Raw genomic sequence first — 17,018 nt, forward strand, 5'->3', positions numbered from 1 at the left:
ATTGAAACGCTCTTCCTTGTAAATTGTATATGTTGGTTTGGGTCCTCCTCTCTGGAGTAACAAAGCAAAATTGACCCATCATCACTGTGACAGCCTCCCAATAGTTCAAGACTGCCAAACGTATTGGCTCTGAACGTCCCCTTCTCCAGGATAAACATACCCATCTCCCTTAATTCACACAGGAATGGATGTCCAAGCCCTTACCATTTCTTCACGTTGTAGTTTGTCAGTAGCCTCCTTCAGTTGTGTCCAGAACTGGACATGGTGTGCCAGGTGAAGTCAGACCAAAGAAGAATAGAGCTGTACATACCATTACTACTTGTATCTTTGACATTATACTTGATGCTGTCTTTCTGTCGCCAAATTAGGAAGAAACGGGGTAAACTAGGCTGAAAGCTTGTGACTTACCGAAATACACTCCGTGGGCTTCAGGTATCCAAATCGAAAATCTTGGCTAGTCCAGGACTAAAGCCCTTGCATGACAGTGGCTTATTTTTCATCTTCAGAGACCTCCAAACAATTGCAAAGTAAGCATGCATTGATGTAGCAAATTAATGCTGTCAGGTTTCCCCCCCTCATGTGTTCACCAGCTATCAGTCAAGAGCATACGGCCAGGTACTGGATGTAATGAAGAGACATATACTATGTCCAGTAGCTATTGATGGCTTCAGTTTTCATGCATTTGTCAAATCCTGGTGATGTGATGCCCATAACTATTACCTTGTGATAGCCAGTTCCATAGTACAGTACAGCAATGACTTGTGTGAAGACATACTCGAGTGTAAAGAGCTCCCTACTCGTAGAAAGGAGAAGGGGGGGGTGTGTGTATTAATGTCAAGAAGGCTATTCTGAACGGTGCTCCCGTGTGCTTCGATTTTCTGTGAGCAGAGCCTTCTCTATGTGAGGCCATTCAAATATGCGACCTCCAGAACATGAAGCTTTTCTGTCCCTTGTATAAAATGCCCTTGACTGATAGCTTCAGATTCATCCCTCCTAAAACGACTTTATTGCTTTCGTATTCATATCCTAGGGAGGATGCGCTACAAGGCTGCAGCCAATGAGACTCTAGGACGGGCGGGCTCTTATTACGTCAACAATCAGCGCGGCAATTTGCCCTGAGCCGCGACGTTCGTCTATAAGCAGCAACGCCTTCTGGGTAAAACGTTGGCGGCGTACCCACCAATTTTCAACAGGAGACCGGGGAGGCGCGCCTGAGACTTGATTGACAAGCGGCTTAGCCACTTGCGATGACGCTGTGAGCGGCGGGGCGGGAGGGACGCTTCGCGGGGTCCAATTAAAGCTCGCAATCGGAAGAGGGGAAGCGGCGTTGTCGGAGGGAACGGGTTTCGCGCCCCGCTTTCGAGGGAAAGGCTGTTGTTCCTCCTGATTCCGGGTTCCGGTGGCCAAAGTAGCCGAGACACGCTGCCCCCCTTCCCGCCTGGTTTTCAAGGGGTGGGGCTGGGAGAATGAATTTGGTGGCGAGGTTGGTACCTTGGCGGGAGGGAGGGAGGGAAGCCGCGAGCGAAGGGCTTTTTGCTTCTTGTTGCCATGGCAACGCAACGTGTTTCCCACCCCCTCCCCACCGTCGCGAGCCGCCTTGTCGCGATATTTGCCGCAGCGAGCGTGCGCACTGGCTCCGGGTAGCGCGCGGCATCCCCTTCCCCCCTCCCGTCGCAAAAGCATTTGGTAGCCGACCGATTCCTCTTGTCTTTCGAGTCGGGGATTTCAGCTTTATTATTATTATTATTATTTATTATTAGTTACATCTTGTTTTGTTGATAGTTGCCTTGGACCTTGTAGGCGAGGGAAGAGGAAGGAAGAATAATGCGTGTCCCCGCTTAGGTTCTCAAGGCTGCTTGTGGAAGTGATTTAATGCCATTTTTAGATTTATAATCTAAGTTGAGTTTTCGGGCTGTGATGCTCCAGGCCATCTTCATAAACGTTAGGAAGTGATCCTTGGTGAGGTGGGCTGCCACTACAGAGCACAGAGCCATAGCTTAGTGGTGCAGCAAATGCCTTCCCTGCACACATTTCCAGATTGCTTCTTGGTATCTTGTAGGCAGGGCAGGGAATGCCATCTCTGAAGCCATGCAGAGCCTTTACCAAGAGAGCTTTCCAGACTGTTGCAACACCTTAGTGTCTCAGCTGCAATGTGTTCGTGTGTCGTGGAAACGCTCCCCGTGCTCCTTACCAGGGCTGGAAAGGGGTTAGTTTAACCTCTGGTTTGCTAGTAAAACTGAATTACTGTGTCATAGAATTGTAAGAGCTGGAAGGGACCCTGAGGGTCATCTAGTTCAACCCCCTGCAATGCAGGAATATGCAGCTGCTCCATACAGGGATTGAACCTGCAACCTTGGCATTATGAGCACCATGCTCTAACCAAGTGAGCCATCACTAAATGATGCATGTCTAAAAAGTGTGTCACCAGCCTGAGAAGTTTGGAAAGCTGCAGTCTACCATAGTACAGAACAAGATGGTTTAATGGTCTGACTTTGTAGAAAGCAGGTTTTTTGTGTTCATTTTTTTGTGTTCCCGTAGCCTTTAGGAATGCAGAAGTCCATTTTAAGAATATAATATACATATATCAGGGAAATGGTGAACTAAAAAGAGCAGAAGGGAGTCTTGATGGCAGACAGAGTATACTGTTTTGTCATTGTAGCCTCTAGTCCAAGTGTGGCAAACATTTGGCCCTCCAAGGTGCTGGAAGAACTACAGCGCCCCTCATTCCTGGCAATTGGCCATGCTTGCCAGGGCTGATGGGAATGATAGTTCAGCAACGTCTGGAGGGCCAAAGCTTTCCTACACCAGCCCTAGCCCAAATACAGTCATAAATCCATCATAAATCTTAAAACTAAGACTGGACATTTCATGGAATCAATTCTCATTCTGTTTTCTTCATCAGCAAGGTGACATATACCTACCCACTAAGATATGCTACAGAACTAAAATTGTGTGTGTTTTTAAGAGAAAAAAAACATACCTGACTACATTTGTCTTTATCATCTAGAACTGAGCTTCCTGTTGACAAAACCAAGAGAAAGAAAAGAAGAGACTTGACTGAAGAACAGAAGCAAGAAATTAAAGATGCTTTTGAGTTGTTTGACACAGATAAAGACAGAGCTATAGATTATCACGAACTGAAGGCAATTGATTTTTTTCATAAAAATATTGATATTTTGCTTTATAATTGTACAGTCTTGTATAAATATGTGTTAGCTACATATTGTGACACATTTTTCTGTGGTATACATGCTATGAACAAAGATGGCTGATTCATACAGAGTAAAACTGTATGTGGTGTAATAGCATTTATATAGCACTTGTTGAATATTCAGTAATATATATTATAATATAATATTAGTAATCTTTGTAACCTTCTTATGAGATAGGCTGGTATTGCCCCCATTGTGTAGAGGAGGCTGAGATTGTAAGGAAATGGTTTGCATGTAGTGAGGTTTGAACTAGTTTTATAGCTCACACTTTATCAACTTCACTGCAGCAGCTCTTGAATTGGTGTTTTTAATGTTTGCTGTCTGTTTCTATGATGTTTAAAGCAGCCATAATGCAGAAGCACTTAAAAGTAAATACTAGGAAAGATGCATGCCCCTTGGTGCTCATAGTTACATAGATCTGCATTCCAGGGAAAACTATAGATCTTGAATTTTAGCATTGTGGTATGGTATACATAGCCTCTTTGTCAGAAACATCTTAAGGCTGCTATGTGGAGTTATGTGCGATATATTAATGTCCTAAGAACCTTGATGTCAGTGGTTCTCCTGCAATACAATCTTATACTTGTTTGCTCTGAGGAAAGTCTCCATGATTTCAGTAAGGCTTAATCCCATGCAGCCTTGATATAATAAACATAATTTTCAAAATGTCATACTGTCAAATCTTCTGCTCTCATTTTGTAAGAGCCAAAGGCAGCTTGGGTGGGAAATTTATTCCATCTGGTTGCCATCCCAGAGTGTCTTTTTCATAGAGCTATTTTTTTCTTGTTCTTTTCTCACAAAAATTCACTTTTGAAACTTGGAGAGATAGAAGTTGTTGCTGAACTGTTTAGGATACTGACAGCACAAACCAATACATTTCTACTCAGTCGGCATGCTTATTTTGTAATGTCAGTAAACAAGAGGTTAAACAAGGATGGCAAGTTGGTAATCTGCGGGTGCACTCAGTTCTCTCCATTCACTCCAGCAGTAGTGTAGAATAAAATATTATGCTCCTTCAGCATTTGGCTTGATCACTCCTGCTCTCCTGAAAAAGTGCTGGCAAGGCCAAAAGTATAGCAAGAGAGTTACCTTTGTCTCCCTCCACTGGTAAACCTCCACCCAAAAAACAGGAAATCACCATAGTGGCTCCTGTGGGATCACAGGATCACGTTAACTCTCATCTATCAAAGTAGCACTTCAGGTGCTGCTTTTGGGGGCACCAGACGCTTCTTGGCTGGAGATCAGGAAATGTTGTTGTTGTTTAGTCATTTAGTCGTGTCCGACTCTTCGTGACCCCATGGACCAAAGCACGCCAGACCAGTAAATATAGATCTATAAATGATGTGCAGAGTGCTGTTTGGCTTGGCTTCAGAGCACCCATTTGCTCAGGAATCTGAGATTGTTCAAGAGGTCTCTGCAGTGTTGCAGGAGCCTCTTGGTAATGTCCTGTTTGCTGCCAAGAGGGAAGTATTGCTTCTCCCACTCTGGACGCCAGATGTGTCAGCTTGGGTACGGCAATCATGTTCTGCCTCCCCCCCCCCCAGACAGCCAAGCACTTAAAACTGCACAAACTCCATTTTTTTTTTGTCATCCAGGCATTTGTGGAATAGTGGACAGACTTTCAGAAATGTTAAACCATTTGGAAGTTTTATCTTTACAATCTCATCCATCTACCTAGGATTTCTTTTCTTTAGTATCATCTAGGAAATTCTCATGTGAGTAAAAATGTCATTTGTTCTCATCAACTTGCTATTGCAGTCAATATGAACTACGGTGAATAAATGGTTTGTGAGTCAACATTGTTGCATTTCTGTCTTTTCCCAAAAGGTGGCAATGAGAGCCTTAGGTTTTGATGTGAAAAAAGCAGATGTTCTAAAGATACTTAAAGATTATGATCGGGAAGGAACTGGGAAAATCACCTTTGAAGATTTTAATGAAGTTGGTGAGTATTGGATTTTAAGCATTTATTGACAGGAGGAAATTTGGCAATAATTGATAGCTGGAAATTTAGCTGGTCTGATTCTTAATGGATGGGTATGCAAATGTATCGGGGATAACAGATGAGCTGTTTAATGTTTACAGCATTGTGTGTCCCCCTCCAAATAAATAAATGGAGAACTATCAAAATTTTGCTTTGACCCTCTGCTTGCACTTTCTTTTCTTCTATCCCACCTTTATCTGCCAGTAGTTATGAAACTGAACAAAGGGGATAGATGACCTTAAACTTTACTAGCATTCCATAGTTTTTCATGTCCTGCTATTTTCCCCCATTATCCTTTTAAAATCTAATTTATTTATTTTTTCTGTATCCACAACTTTTTTTTTAAAAAAAAACACCTATTGGACTATGGAAAAGTAATTATTATGTTGTGGCAATTTTTGTATTTAACTTTGGCATCCATATGTAGAAGATTCCTACAATATTTGCTTTTGCTATAGAAAGATCAAAAGAGAGAGTGGGTTTTCTGCAGAAATGAAGTATAACTACTCGGTTACCTTGCTAAGTATTCAGTAAGTTGTGACATTTTCCATTTATTCACTTCCTATGTGGAGTTCAAATCCATGCAGTTGAGGTTCCTACATGTACCTACACACACACACCCCGCCTCTTTAGGTAGATGATGAAAGCTAATCTTTTAAATTCTTTGGGTCAGAAACCTGAGGGTTTGGAATAGAGTTAGAGCATTTCAATGCAGAATTATTATTTTTTCACCAACAGAAGTAGAGTTAATTTCATAGAAATAGACCAGATCTCCCAATTGTTTTCATTTTAGTGACAGACTGGATACTTGAGAGAGATCCTCATGAAGAGATACTCAAGGCATTTAAATTGTTTGATGATGATGATTCGGGTAAAATAAGCCTGAGAAACCTGCGCCGTGTAGCTAGAGAACTTGGGGAAAACATGACTGATGAAGAACTTCGGGCAATGATTGAAGAATTTGATAAAGATGGTGATGGAGAAAGTAAGTTCTAAAGATGCTGTGTTCATGTGCTAATCATAAATATGATATAGAAATAGTGCATTGAATTTGTTTCCCATGTGATGATTTTATGGTCAAGCAAGTGACTGATTTTCCCTCCAGGAAATGTAATCCTATATACTACCCATAGATTTGGGAATGAAATTCAATTTCTCCCTATTAAAGTATGAAATTATATGGCATAGGTTATACATGAATGTATTGGCCTCTTCTGTTATTTTGCAATGGATAAATATAACTGGGGTGAATTATTGTCTGCCTACAATGCTGTTGAATTTCTTGATTTCTGAAGAAGATTCTATGGTTATTTTTTAGTGACTTATATTGCAAAGTCTCTAAAAAATAACCATAGAATCTTCTTCAGAAATCAAGAAATTTAAGTGTACCTTCAAATTTAGAAGACAAGGCCAAGAGGATTTGGGGCTTGTAGCAATATGCAGTATGAAATGATAGCAGCAGATATATATATATATGTTTATATATAAGCAATAACCAACTAGTCTGTTTTAGTAAAGCTAAATTATTTTAATTTCATGAGATAATTGCTTGCTCTGAGGATTTCATACCAAGTTAATCCTTCAAAATGGTCCACTACAGACTTTCCAAATGAATGTTAATTTGCTTTAATATTTTTGAGAGAATTTCAGTATTTAGCCTACTTCAGACTGCAAAAAGGAGCTTATTTGATTGATAAAAGCTTTCAAGTAAGATATGCAGTCAATACTTACCTGTTTTCTTTGGTTTTTTCAGTCAACCAGGAAGAATTTATTGCCATCATGACTGGAGATGTTTAATGGTACAAGAAAAGAAATGAACTTGGCACAAAAAGGAAGGATTATCGGCTTTCAGCATTGAAGCTGCCACCTTTCTGTTTAAGTTAATTTCTGTAGCAGGAGCCATGCAAAAAATAATTTTCCTCAAAGGACCAAAAGAAACACAAAATCTATGTACTAAGAGGTTGATATTTTATATCATTAAATTTTAGATTAAGCAGTGTTACGTTTGAGTACTCATTTGTAAAATAGCTTTGTATAAGAATTTTAAATTAAATCATAGTATAAAACCTTTTGAAGTTGACATTATTTTAGCATTAGCCGTGGCCTTAGTTTTTATATAAGAGTTTAAGAGACATCCATTTTAATAAAGTATTCTTTTTATATTCTGTAACCCTTGTTGGAGTGTTTAATCCAAATGGATTGTGGTTGTAATTGTCAGCTATAGTACTGCTTAATTTGGTGGTGAAATCACATTTGGTCTTTTAGGTTATTCTTTTGTTGTGCAGCAGTAATTGTAAACTATTTATTGCATTACATTTTGTGTCACTCCTTTCCCCCAAGGGGTTTACTCCCAAAGCCTTTCTCAAGAATGAGTATAGCTGTAAGGCAGCAGAGTTCTAGGATCAGTTTACCATCTCCTAGATGCGCTACCTTCCCAGGTTCATGAGCCCCACTTACTCATCATTTTCCTCTATGGCCTGTACAGTAACCACCTTCTTGACTGTTGGACCCACTATTGCTGTCATCCGCTCAATACTCCGGAGCCTGTCTTCACATGCAGAGGAAGACCCTAACGCACTGAAGGTTTTAGACCCATCAGCTACCATTGGGATGTATGAGGTGTTAGGGGAGGGGTGGAACCTCTGATGAAGGTCATGTGCTTCTGTGGTCCTTTGTCCACCACCCTGCACTCAGCTCTTGCCTGTGGCTCCTAGAAGCTTTCAGCATGCAAGTGGCCACACCCTGGGAAATGGCTTCAACTGTCCAGCTAAACCAGGTAAAATAAACAGAAAAGTAACTGAGTTCCATTACTTTTGTTAGGTCTACTCTTGAGAATGACTTGGGGAAATAACTTGAAATCTTAGAAGAGGCAAACTGCCTTCTAACTACTTCCTTTTTCTTGGGGAAACTAGCTGTAACCTCAGTATACAGTGGTACCTTAGGTTACAGATGTTTCAGGTTACAGACTCTGCTAACCCAGAAATAGTACCTCGGGTTAAGAACTTTGCTTCAGGATGAGAACAGAAATCGTGCAGCAGCGGCGCGGCAGCAGCGGGAGGCTCCATTAGCTAAAGTGCTTCGGGTTAACAGTTTCAGGTTAAGAACGGACCTCTGGAACGAATTAAGTTCTTAACCCGAGGTACCACTGTAAAAGGTTAGATATGTTGCATAAAATGCATTCCTGATTGATCCCATCAGAGGCTATGTTCTTAAGCTATCATACCGTTTTTGTTTGCCTTTTGCATGCTTTATGTGTGTTCTGTTAAGCCTTCTTCCATTTGGCTAGATGTGCCATTGCTGTAGACACCCTTTCAGCAACTTCGAGGTTAGGTACCACAAGTTACTGGGAGATAACGTTTTGATGTTGATGCTCAGAATCTTAAGGTTATTTTTTTTAGAGCAAAGCTTGCTTTAGTTGTTTGAGAGATGCATTTCACTTCATATATCCAAACACAAGATAACCTTGTTTCTTTGAAGTTTAAACAACAAAGTTGAAAGCATAATGCAAGGATGCCAGATGGCCCTGCTAACATCAATCCTAGTGTTGGGGGAAAAAATGGTTTGCATGTCATGAAGGGAGAAGAAGCAAGGGATTCACACATTCTTCACCCTATTTTAGGTGTTCCTGTAAATCAGGCATAGGGAACCTGTGGTCAAATTAGCCTAGGAGGGATGCTAATTGGGCCTATGAGGTAATTCTTCCCTAGCCAAGCCTACCTGTCCCACACTGAATGCCATATGATGCCCAGTGTGGAGCAGATAAAACCCTACAAAGTGCACTCCCAATTATTCCTCTGCAAGCAAGGCTTCCGCTGGGCATCTTTTAAATTTGGAGCCAAAGTCCTAATGAAATGAGTTTCTCTCAGGAGCTACAAGTAGAGCTGATCCCTGCCAAGTCAAGTCTCTTGGCAAGTTGGAGTGGAAAGATGGCAAGCAGAGAAGTAGTTAAACATCCTTTTCCTCCCCACTTTTTCTTATCAGAGCATTTGAAAGCTGCTTTCTAGGGGAAAAGATGCCAGAACAACTAATATGCACATTATAATGGTAAGAGAGGCACTGTACATTCTTCCAAGCTTTTCAAACACTCCCATCACCCTCTGCCAGCTTGGCCAGTGACTAGAGATAATAGGAATTGTAGTCCATAGGGCCACAGCAGCTCTACTTCCAAGTAAGCTCTTAAAAGTATACACAGTTGTGAGAGTCCACTGTGTTCTCTGCACTTCTTGTCTGTGCAGTCAGACTGACAAATATTGATTTAAAAGGAGGATAGATAAGGCACTTGTTGCTTGACTTCATTCTGGGTTCCTGATATTCAAATGATGCGCTAACATTTACAGAAGACAAATGGGGTGCATAGCCCAGTTGGCAGAGCGTATGACTCTTAACCACAGGGTTGTGGATTTGAGCCCCACGTTGGGCCAAAAATTCCTGCATTGCAGGGGGTTAGACTAGAGGACCCTCGTGTTCTCTTCAAAACATTGCAGTGAAGAGTGAGAGAAAAAGGTGCCAGAGCACACCTCTTTGGGCTGGGTGTGTGTCTCCTCGCGAGCCAGAGGCTTGTTGAGGCTGCTTCACTGAGGCACAGAGAGGTTTCCAGAGTAGGATGGGGGCTTTCTCAGCTGAAGTGCGGCTTTCCCAGTGTCAGCTGTTAGCTGGAAGGCTGCAGAACCTCAGCAAAGGCCCGCTGCACCTCTGTCTCACGAGGAGACCTTCTCAGGATGTCCCCATCGGGTTCTGGGGAGGGTCTCCTCGTGAGCCAGAGGCCCAGCGGGTCTTTGCTGAGGCTGGCCATGTCTCTCCCCACACTTCCGGGGCCCAGCTGAGGGCTGTCAGAATGCCTTTCCAAAAAGGTCCAGCTGGAGGGGGGAAAAGCTCTTTCCTCTATGTAGGGATGATTGCTAGGTCCAGAGGGAGGACACTCCCCACCTGCAGGCAGCCTCAGCCTGCCTGCATGCGTGACCTTGGGGCCCCTCACAGACAAAGTCACAACTGTCTGAACATCATGCCCTGTGTCTAACCTTTTGCAGTCTCAGTAGTCTGTGGTGCCCTGTCTCTAACCTTTGTCTCTGAGACCTTTTGTCTCCTTCGTCATACACTGTGCAAGGGGAAAATGACGCGGTGGAAACAGGTGCCAAAATAACTTTGTACCACCCCACGATCTCAGGACTGGAAGATGTGTAAAGGTCACAGCCCAAAATGTATCTGCCTGGGTTTGCATATTTGTGTCAATAAAAGGAGGCTCCATAGAGCTGGCTGGCAGCTTGCATGCAGCTCACCTGTGTGCAGCTCACCTGTATTATCAACTCCTGCCTCATGCCCATCACTTCACCTCTATTCAATTTCCCACCTCAAAATCAGCTCTCCAACCACTGAGCACGCTCAGTCCTCATTGCACTGTTGGGAGGGTCCTCCCCTTAGGATTTTTCTTTTTTCTAGACATTTTTGGCACTTCTGCAAACCTTCTCCCACAAGCTGGCCGCTGCAAATGCTGTGGTGAAAATTGCTCCCACTTTCTTTTTCTTTTTTTCTATTCTCCAGCATTCAATGGGAAAGAAAACGAAAATTCAAAAATTAGGAAATTTCTAATGGATGGGGCTCAGGGTTTTTGATGCACTTGCCTTCCTTTCAAAGTTGCGAGGGGAGAGTGCCCGTTATTTCATTCTACAAATCACTTCTTCAGTTGTGTACACTCGATACTTTCTTGGGAGCCTGCACTTCTTGAAAACATGACATCTACCACTCACTATTTTGTAAGTACTGGATAGTGGAGAGGCTGCCTACTGTGTGTCTGACAACTGCTCATAAAAAAGTGAAGTATTTTCACTTTTTAAAGAAATCAGTGCTGCAGTATTATCTAAATAAAAAACAGAAAAGAAAAAGAAGGTCTTCACTTGAAAAGAAAACCAGCGAGTGCACTGACCACGTGCTTGACAGCCATTCTTCCATGTTTCCCACGTGTCAATTTCCCAGTTAAAGTTCAGGGGAAGAAGTCATGAGGTAACTTTTTTTCCCCAGGTCAGCTTGAGGGGGTTGGTTCCAGGCATGGGAGATTATTTTACTTGTTTCATAAAATTTATATACCTCTTAATTGTAAAAGCAAACCTCAATGCAGTTTTCAAATAGGAAAAAACTCTAAAATCAACAGTAAAAACAGTTAAAGATAGTTTTTTAGAACGTTGATAAAATATTTAAAATCAACAATAAGCAAAATAAAAAATAAAAAAAATGGATTAGAGCACATGTCAATATTTTACAAAGGCTCGCCTAAATAGGAATTATTTTAGTAGGTGCCGAAGAGAACAGTGAAGGTGTCTGCCTGATGTCAATAGGCAGGGAATTCCAAAGGAACAATGTGCCACCTGTGGCAGTGCCAATTCTGCAGATCAAAGTCACCAAATGGACATATATGAGGTAAGGCAATTTCACAGGTAAAAGCACATCTGCTTTATGGGAAGAAAAGCACATGTGCACTAGCAGATCTCTGCCTGGATGGTGCTGTTTTGGCTGCAGAAGAAACCACATTCATCTCTGAAACAGAAGGAATGATTTACTGCTTTCTTTAACTGTGTTTGGATATTGTTGGATTTTCTTAATGACTAAATGAGGAAAGCAACCAGTGCAGAAGGGAGAACAATTTGTCTTGTACTAGAATTAGCCGGTGCAGAAGCCAGAGCTCGTTCTACTGTTGTATTTTTTCATTAGGTCAAGAGTTTCATCAGATAGCGGCTGTCGTCAGCAAAACCTTCCAGACATCATTTCTGTACCAGTCTTGGGAGATAATTGCCACTATAGCAAGTCTGCAGGGACATTCGGAAGGTTTTCATCATTGGTTAACAAAAGGAAAATGGTCTCTCTGAGAAAAAAGAGAGGTCAGTGTTTCAAGATCTTCCTTCATCCCCACATTATATCAAGGGAAAATCTGTACAAATCCAATTGGGTAGTTTTGCTACAATATCAAAGCTGAACAGGAGGTCACGCGAAGCTTCAAAAATCTATACAGAGGATTGTTTGCTTTTCTGTCTAGCAAAAACATGCTACAGGCACTATCTATTAGCTGTGGACTAGTAAGCATTGCATCTCAAAAACGTAAGACAGCTTGCTTCTTAATGCCATGCACACACCATGAATATGACTTAAATATCTCTTTGTTGCATAATCCTGACATTGAACTCCATACTATTTTTAACAGAAAACTCAAAGATCCACCCTACTCCACTGACAAAACCGCCTCCCCAACCCAAGTTATTCTAAAAGTGTTTGAAAACTATTATTAATCCACCTCAAATATGCTGGCACACTTTTGCCAAGATATTAATACCGCTATGAGTTTGTGAATACAAGGACAGTTTGGTGGAGAGGAAGTAGACTCTATGAGAGACCCTTTTGTGCCTGGATCCAGCACAGATTCACATGCTGGAATAGCCATTCCAGACAGGCCATTAAGAAAACCAAGGAAATGGGGCTTTGTGCCAGATGACAAATGGGTAAGGCTCCTCCTCCAGCACTTAGATATGAGACTAGGCCTGGGTGACGTATCAGAGTTGTCATGACAGAGACTAAATTTTTAGGGCAAAATTAGCTGTTATGTGAGCCAGGAAGGGGAGAAAAAGTAGCAAGCCAAGCATAAGATATATCTCGGTTTTTGAACGTCTCTGTTGATGAACATTTCGGAACTCAAACACTGGAAGTAAATGCTTTGGTTTTCGAACACTTTTCGGAAGTCGAACACCCCATGCGGCTTCCGTATTGAGTTTTCCGTAAGTAAATGCTTCGGTTTTCGAACGTTTCAGAACTCGATCGGTCTTCCAGAACGGATTATGTTCAAAAACTGAGGTACCACTGTACTTGATAATCAGATAGTGCTAATATTCTTTACTTGGACATCATTAATTTAACCAATGCACAACTGTACTCATTCAACATGCCCATTTTATAATTTTGTTTTTATCTTTTATGTATTATCTGTTGTTATATTTGTTCTCTCTGTTTTATATACATCATAACAGGAAATTACTCTAAAAATTACCTTAGAGTGCGACAAGGTTTATGAAACTCACCAATTACAAAGGGAGATGAATTGTCTTTACTTTTCAAGACACAATGCTTTCATGTTAGAACTCATTTTTAGTGTGTGCACATGCTACCTATTAATTCCCACCATATCCCCCAAATCCTTTTTAAAACTATGTAGTTGTAGGTCTGCGCTTATTTTGCATTGTTATACTATTTGAGGAACTTGGTACATATCAACGGTAAATCCAATGTAATGGATTGAGTATTCTGTTAACGTGATGAAATACTTAGCAGGTAGATTTTCATTTTTGCGCTTGTATCTGGACTGGTGGGGCTTCTGATGTGATTGCTTAATGAAGCAATTCAGTACTGAAGAAACAGCATATCTTGCATGATATTATTAAAGTGGCATACAAAGCTTAATTAAATCTCTTCAAGCATTCATTTTTACGAGTGGGAGAGAACTTTGAATGTAACAATCAAGGTTGCTATAGTGGATTAGCACAGATATATTTAGAAGTTGAACAGCATAGATTTTAGCTTTTTTCCCCACTAGGGGGACCTATTGTTATTATATAGCAGTATCTGAAGAAGAAATGAAGGGGAAAAGTGGTCTTTTAACTCTGTCAGTGCATTGACACCTTAAAAGGTATAGAGTTTTTCACCCGTTGTAATCTTTGATTTTTTTAGACATCTAATTTTTAAAGAAAAATTTCTTTATAGCACCACAGACAAAAAGTGAACATTTTAAAATCTACACACGTTTGATCTTTTTTGTGTTCTATAAAATACATTCTTCATAAGGAAAGAAACAGGCATTATGTGAGTTTAACTCACTTCTTTATTTATTTTACTGAGAAAGCTAAGATTGCTCCATTCTGCTCATGGACAACCAATAAAAGGAAGTGCCTTTTTGCAGCTCATAGTTTAACTATGGCACTCATTCCCACAGAAGGCAGTAAAGGCCACCAACCTAGATGGCTTTGAGAGAGAATTAGAGAAATTCATGGAGAAGAGGGCTATTGGTGGCTATTAGCCATGATGGCTCTGCTCTGCCTTCACAGCTGGAGGCAGCAACATCTCCAAATACCAGTTTCTAGAGACCACAGGAGGGGAAGGTAATCTTGTGTTTGAATCCCATTTGTGGGTTTCCTACAGGCATCAGGTTAGCCCCTGTGTGAATAGGATGCTGGACTAGATGGTCCATTGGCCTTCTGTTCTTACATTCTTACTTCATCCAGCTGCTTACATGTGAAAAGTGTGTGTGTGTGTGTGCGTATCTCAGTGGCGCGAGTGGATGGAGGGCAAAAGCCAAGGGAAAGATGGTTTCCCTCCTCAACAACAGTTAGTGTTTGTGCAAAGGATGTGGTATTCTATCCATAGAATCATGAGCAGAACAGAGAAAATAATCTAACACAGAGTTCTGAAAAAGCTTCTGTGAGACGGTGCCCAAGAGTACCTCTATTAGGTAAAATTCCAAAATCCATATTAGTGCAAAAATTCTGTTAGAGCAATCAAAATGTCAGGAAAATAGTGTGCAATCTTTTGCAGGTCTCATGCTTCTGCTTGTGTGAGAGGCTGAATCTAGTTTCCCCTTTCCTTCATGACACTCAACATAAGGTGTAAAATATTCCTCTGGGAGCAGAATGCATGTTTGCCTGCATAAAGGCACCTTTGGATACAATCCATAGCACACACACATGCACTTATGTGAAATGCACGTGTGCGCACACTCACAGTTGGTTGAGAGAGGGCTAGGTTCAGGAACAATGGATTTTTTATTTTATTGTTTCTGAGCCCTGAACAGGTCTGGGGAGAGAGGTTTAAGTTGCTGGTAAACCAAGCAGGCTGCTGCTATCTCATTCTTTTCTGGGCGAAAGTCCAACTCACACAGCAGTTGCAAAGGAAAAGCAAACGCATCGCTAAATTCATCGAGAAATATTTTAACAGTATATAATCTCTGTCAAGATAAAATTGCTTTGTGATTTACATTACAATAAATCCTGACCTTGAAGTGCTGCAGACTAAGCGAAACTGCACTGAGCTTTATCCTCTCACTGAATCAGTCCATGGGAGTTGAAGTACGATGACTGTATCAATCCCACTGTTATGGTATTGGAGCGTTTATGGAGGCAGAATGTTGTACCTCAGTTGCAATGTGCACAACTGATGTAATAATTGTGGTAGGTTAATAAACAAACTGAAGGGACTCAATGTCACTAGGAATAGAACTTAATTAATGGATAAAATATTAAAAGCTTGAATTTAAACACACACATATTTTTGAAATTTCAATGGGAATTAGAAATCCAGATTGATTCAAATGCCCACTGTGGGGTAGAAGTGCCATCACATTTTCCTACTTGTGAGGTAAAGCCTTCTTGTGAAAGCACCGCCAAGTGGTACTTTCACAAATTACAACATCCTGGGGAAAAACCATACACTTTAAGGCAGAGGAAAGCAGACAGTAGGTTAGGATCTACTGGTTAATCTTTGGGTAATTTGTACCAGATTGCTGAGTTTTTGTCCCCCGGTTATTTAAAAATAGCAATGACCAAATGGCACTACCAACACATAGGACAGTTGAAATGAAGACAGCTTGGAATAACCAGAAACTGATTTTTGAGAAAGTGAGTCCTTTTGTGGAAGAAATGTGAGCTTACTTAAGCTCTGGTACTTAAAACATGTCCCTGCTCAGAGAACCCCTGAGCTTTAATTTTGCACCTGGCTCCAGTTGGTGGAACTGGGGGTTCTAGTAAAACACAAAGTAGATCCTATAAACGTGAAGTCTTCCCTGCTTCAGTGTGTTTTTAGTGAATCTGAGATCATCACAGGGAAACACTTAAACAAGACTAGTTTTTACCTAGGAGCACTGAGGATGCAATATCACTGTGTGGTGACTTGACCCCAAAGAATTAGCATTGGACCTAATCCTTATAAATGGGCCACTCATAGTGCATACAACTGCTCCTTTCTAAGATCCCTTATTGGGTTTTTTTAAATTTATACATAGCTTCCAGATTACCTGTTTATTGAGCATCCATCCCGATTTAGTTGCAGGAAGGTTAGATGACGTTGCATCAAAGCAAAGTGTTATCCCATACCTTCCAGTGCATTTCATCAACACTTTCCATATTGCACAAAGTCTGATCCTTTTGGGAAGTAGGTTTGCTGCAGAAGACCTTCCAATCAACTACAACTGAGCAATCTGAATTTGATAGTACTTAACTGAATTCCACTTGAAAATAGGGACAAGCTTGAAGGCTCCTTGGTATAGTTTTTGTGGGAGGAAAATTATATGAATCCTTATGACTCACATGTGTAAATAATAAAAGAATGGGCTGGGTGCCTGGATTCAAAATGTGGCCCTTTGTACACACGCTCGCGGGAGAGAGCCCCCAGCACAGTAATAAACAGTATCAGAATTAAGCAGCAGTATAGTGTGGAATATAGGTTGTTAAACCACTTGCATACCCTGTTTAGTCTGCTTTAAAGTTCTTGACCCCCTCTCTCTACCCCTTTACTTACTAAATCCAAAGGTGTGATCCATACATTGTTCCATGCAGCAGCAAGCTGAACACAGGTAGATTACTATTGAGTGCAAAATGCACAATATAGTTTCAAAGATGTGGTTTAAACTAGGAGCAAGTTCTGACACATCTGTCCTGGTCGGTTACATGGCTGGAAGAAGAAGAAGAGTTTGGATCTGATATCCCGCTTTACCACTACCTGAAGGAGTCTCAAAGCGGCTAACAATCTCCTTTCCCTTCGTCCCCCACAACAAACACTCTGTGAGGTGAGTGGGGCTGAGA

General features: G+C 41.2%; 1 protein-coding gene across 2 annotated transcripts; it reads left to right on the plus strand.

The window, feature by feature from the left end:
* Positions 1-1,138: 1,138 nt before the first annotated feature.
* On the plus strand, positions 1,139-7,363 carry CETN3 (centrin 3). Of its 2 annotated transcripts, none has more exons than XM_081212445.1 (5): positions 1,139-1,255; positions 3,008-3,143; positions 5,040-5,154; positions 5,987-6,178; positions 6,947-7,363. In XM_081212445.1, exons 1-5 carry the CDS (start codon positions 1,248-1,250, stop codon positions 6,988-6,990), a joined length of 495 nt encoding a protein of 164 aa, XP_081068571.1. In that variant the 5' UTR covers positions 1,139-1,247; the 3' UTR covers positions 6,991-7,363. The 2 variants fall into 2 exon arrangements, with proteins under 2 accessions (XP_081068571.1, XP_081068570.1); XM_081212444.1 differs by lacking the exon at positions 1,139-1,255 and adding an exon at positions 1,290-1,483.
* The last annotated feature ends 9,655 nt before the right edge of the window (positions 7,364-17,018 follow it).

This window comes from Podarcis bocagei (genome assembly GCF_964188305.1).
Source record: "Podarcis bocagei genome assembly, chromosome: 11".
NCBI classification, from domain to species: Eukaryota; Metazoa; Chordata; class Lepidosauria; order Squamata; family Lacertidae; genus Podarcis; species Podarcis bocagei.

Bases quoted from the DNA above. Each gene is read 5' to 3' on its own strand.
- CETN3 (XM_081212444.1), top strand. The intron at 3,144-5,039 runs GCAATTGATTTT...TTTTCCCAAAAG, and splicing joins TAGATTATCACGAACTGAAG to GTGGCAATGAGAGCCTTAGG. The intron at 5,155-5,986 runs GTGAGTATTGGA...TTTTCATTTTAG, and splicing joins TGAAGATTTTAATGAAGTTG to TGACAGACTGGATACTTGAG.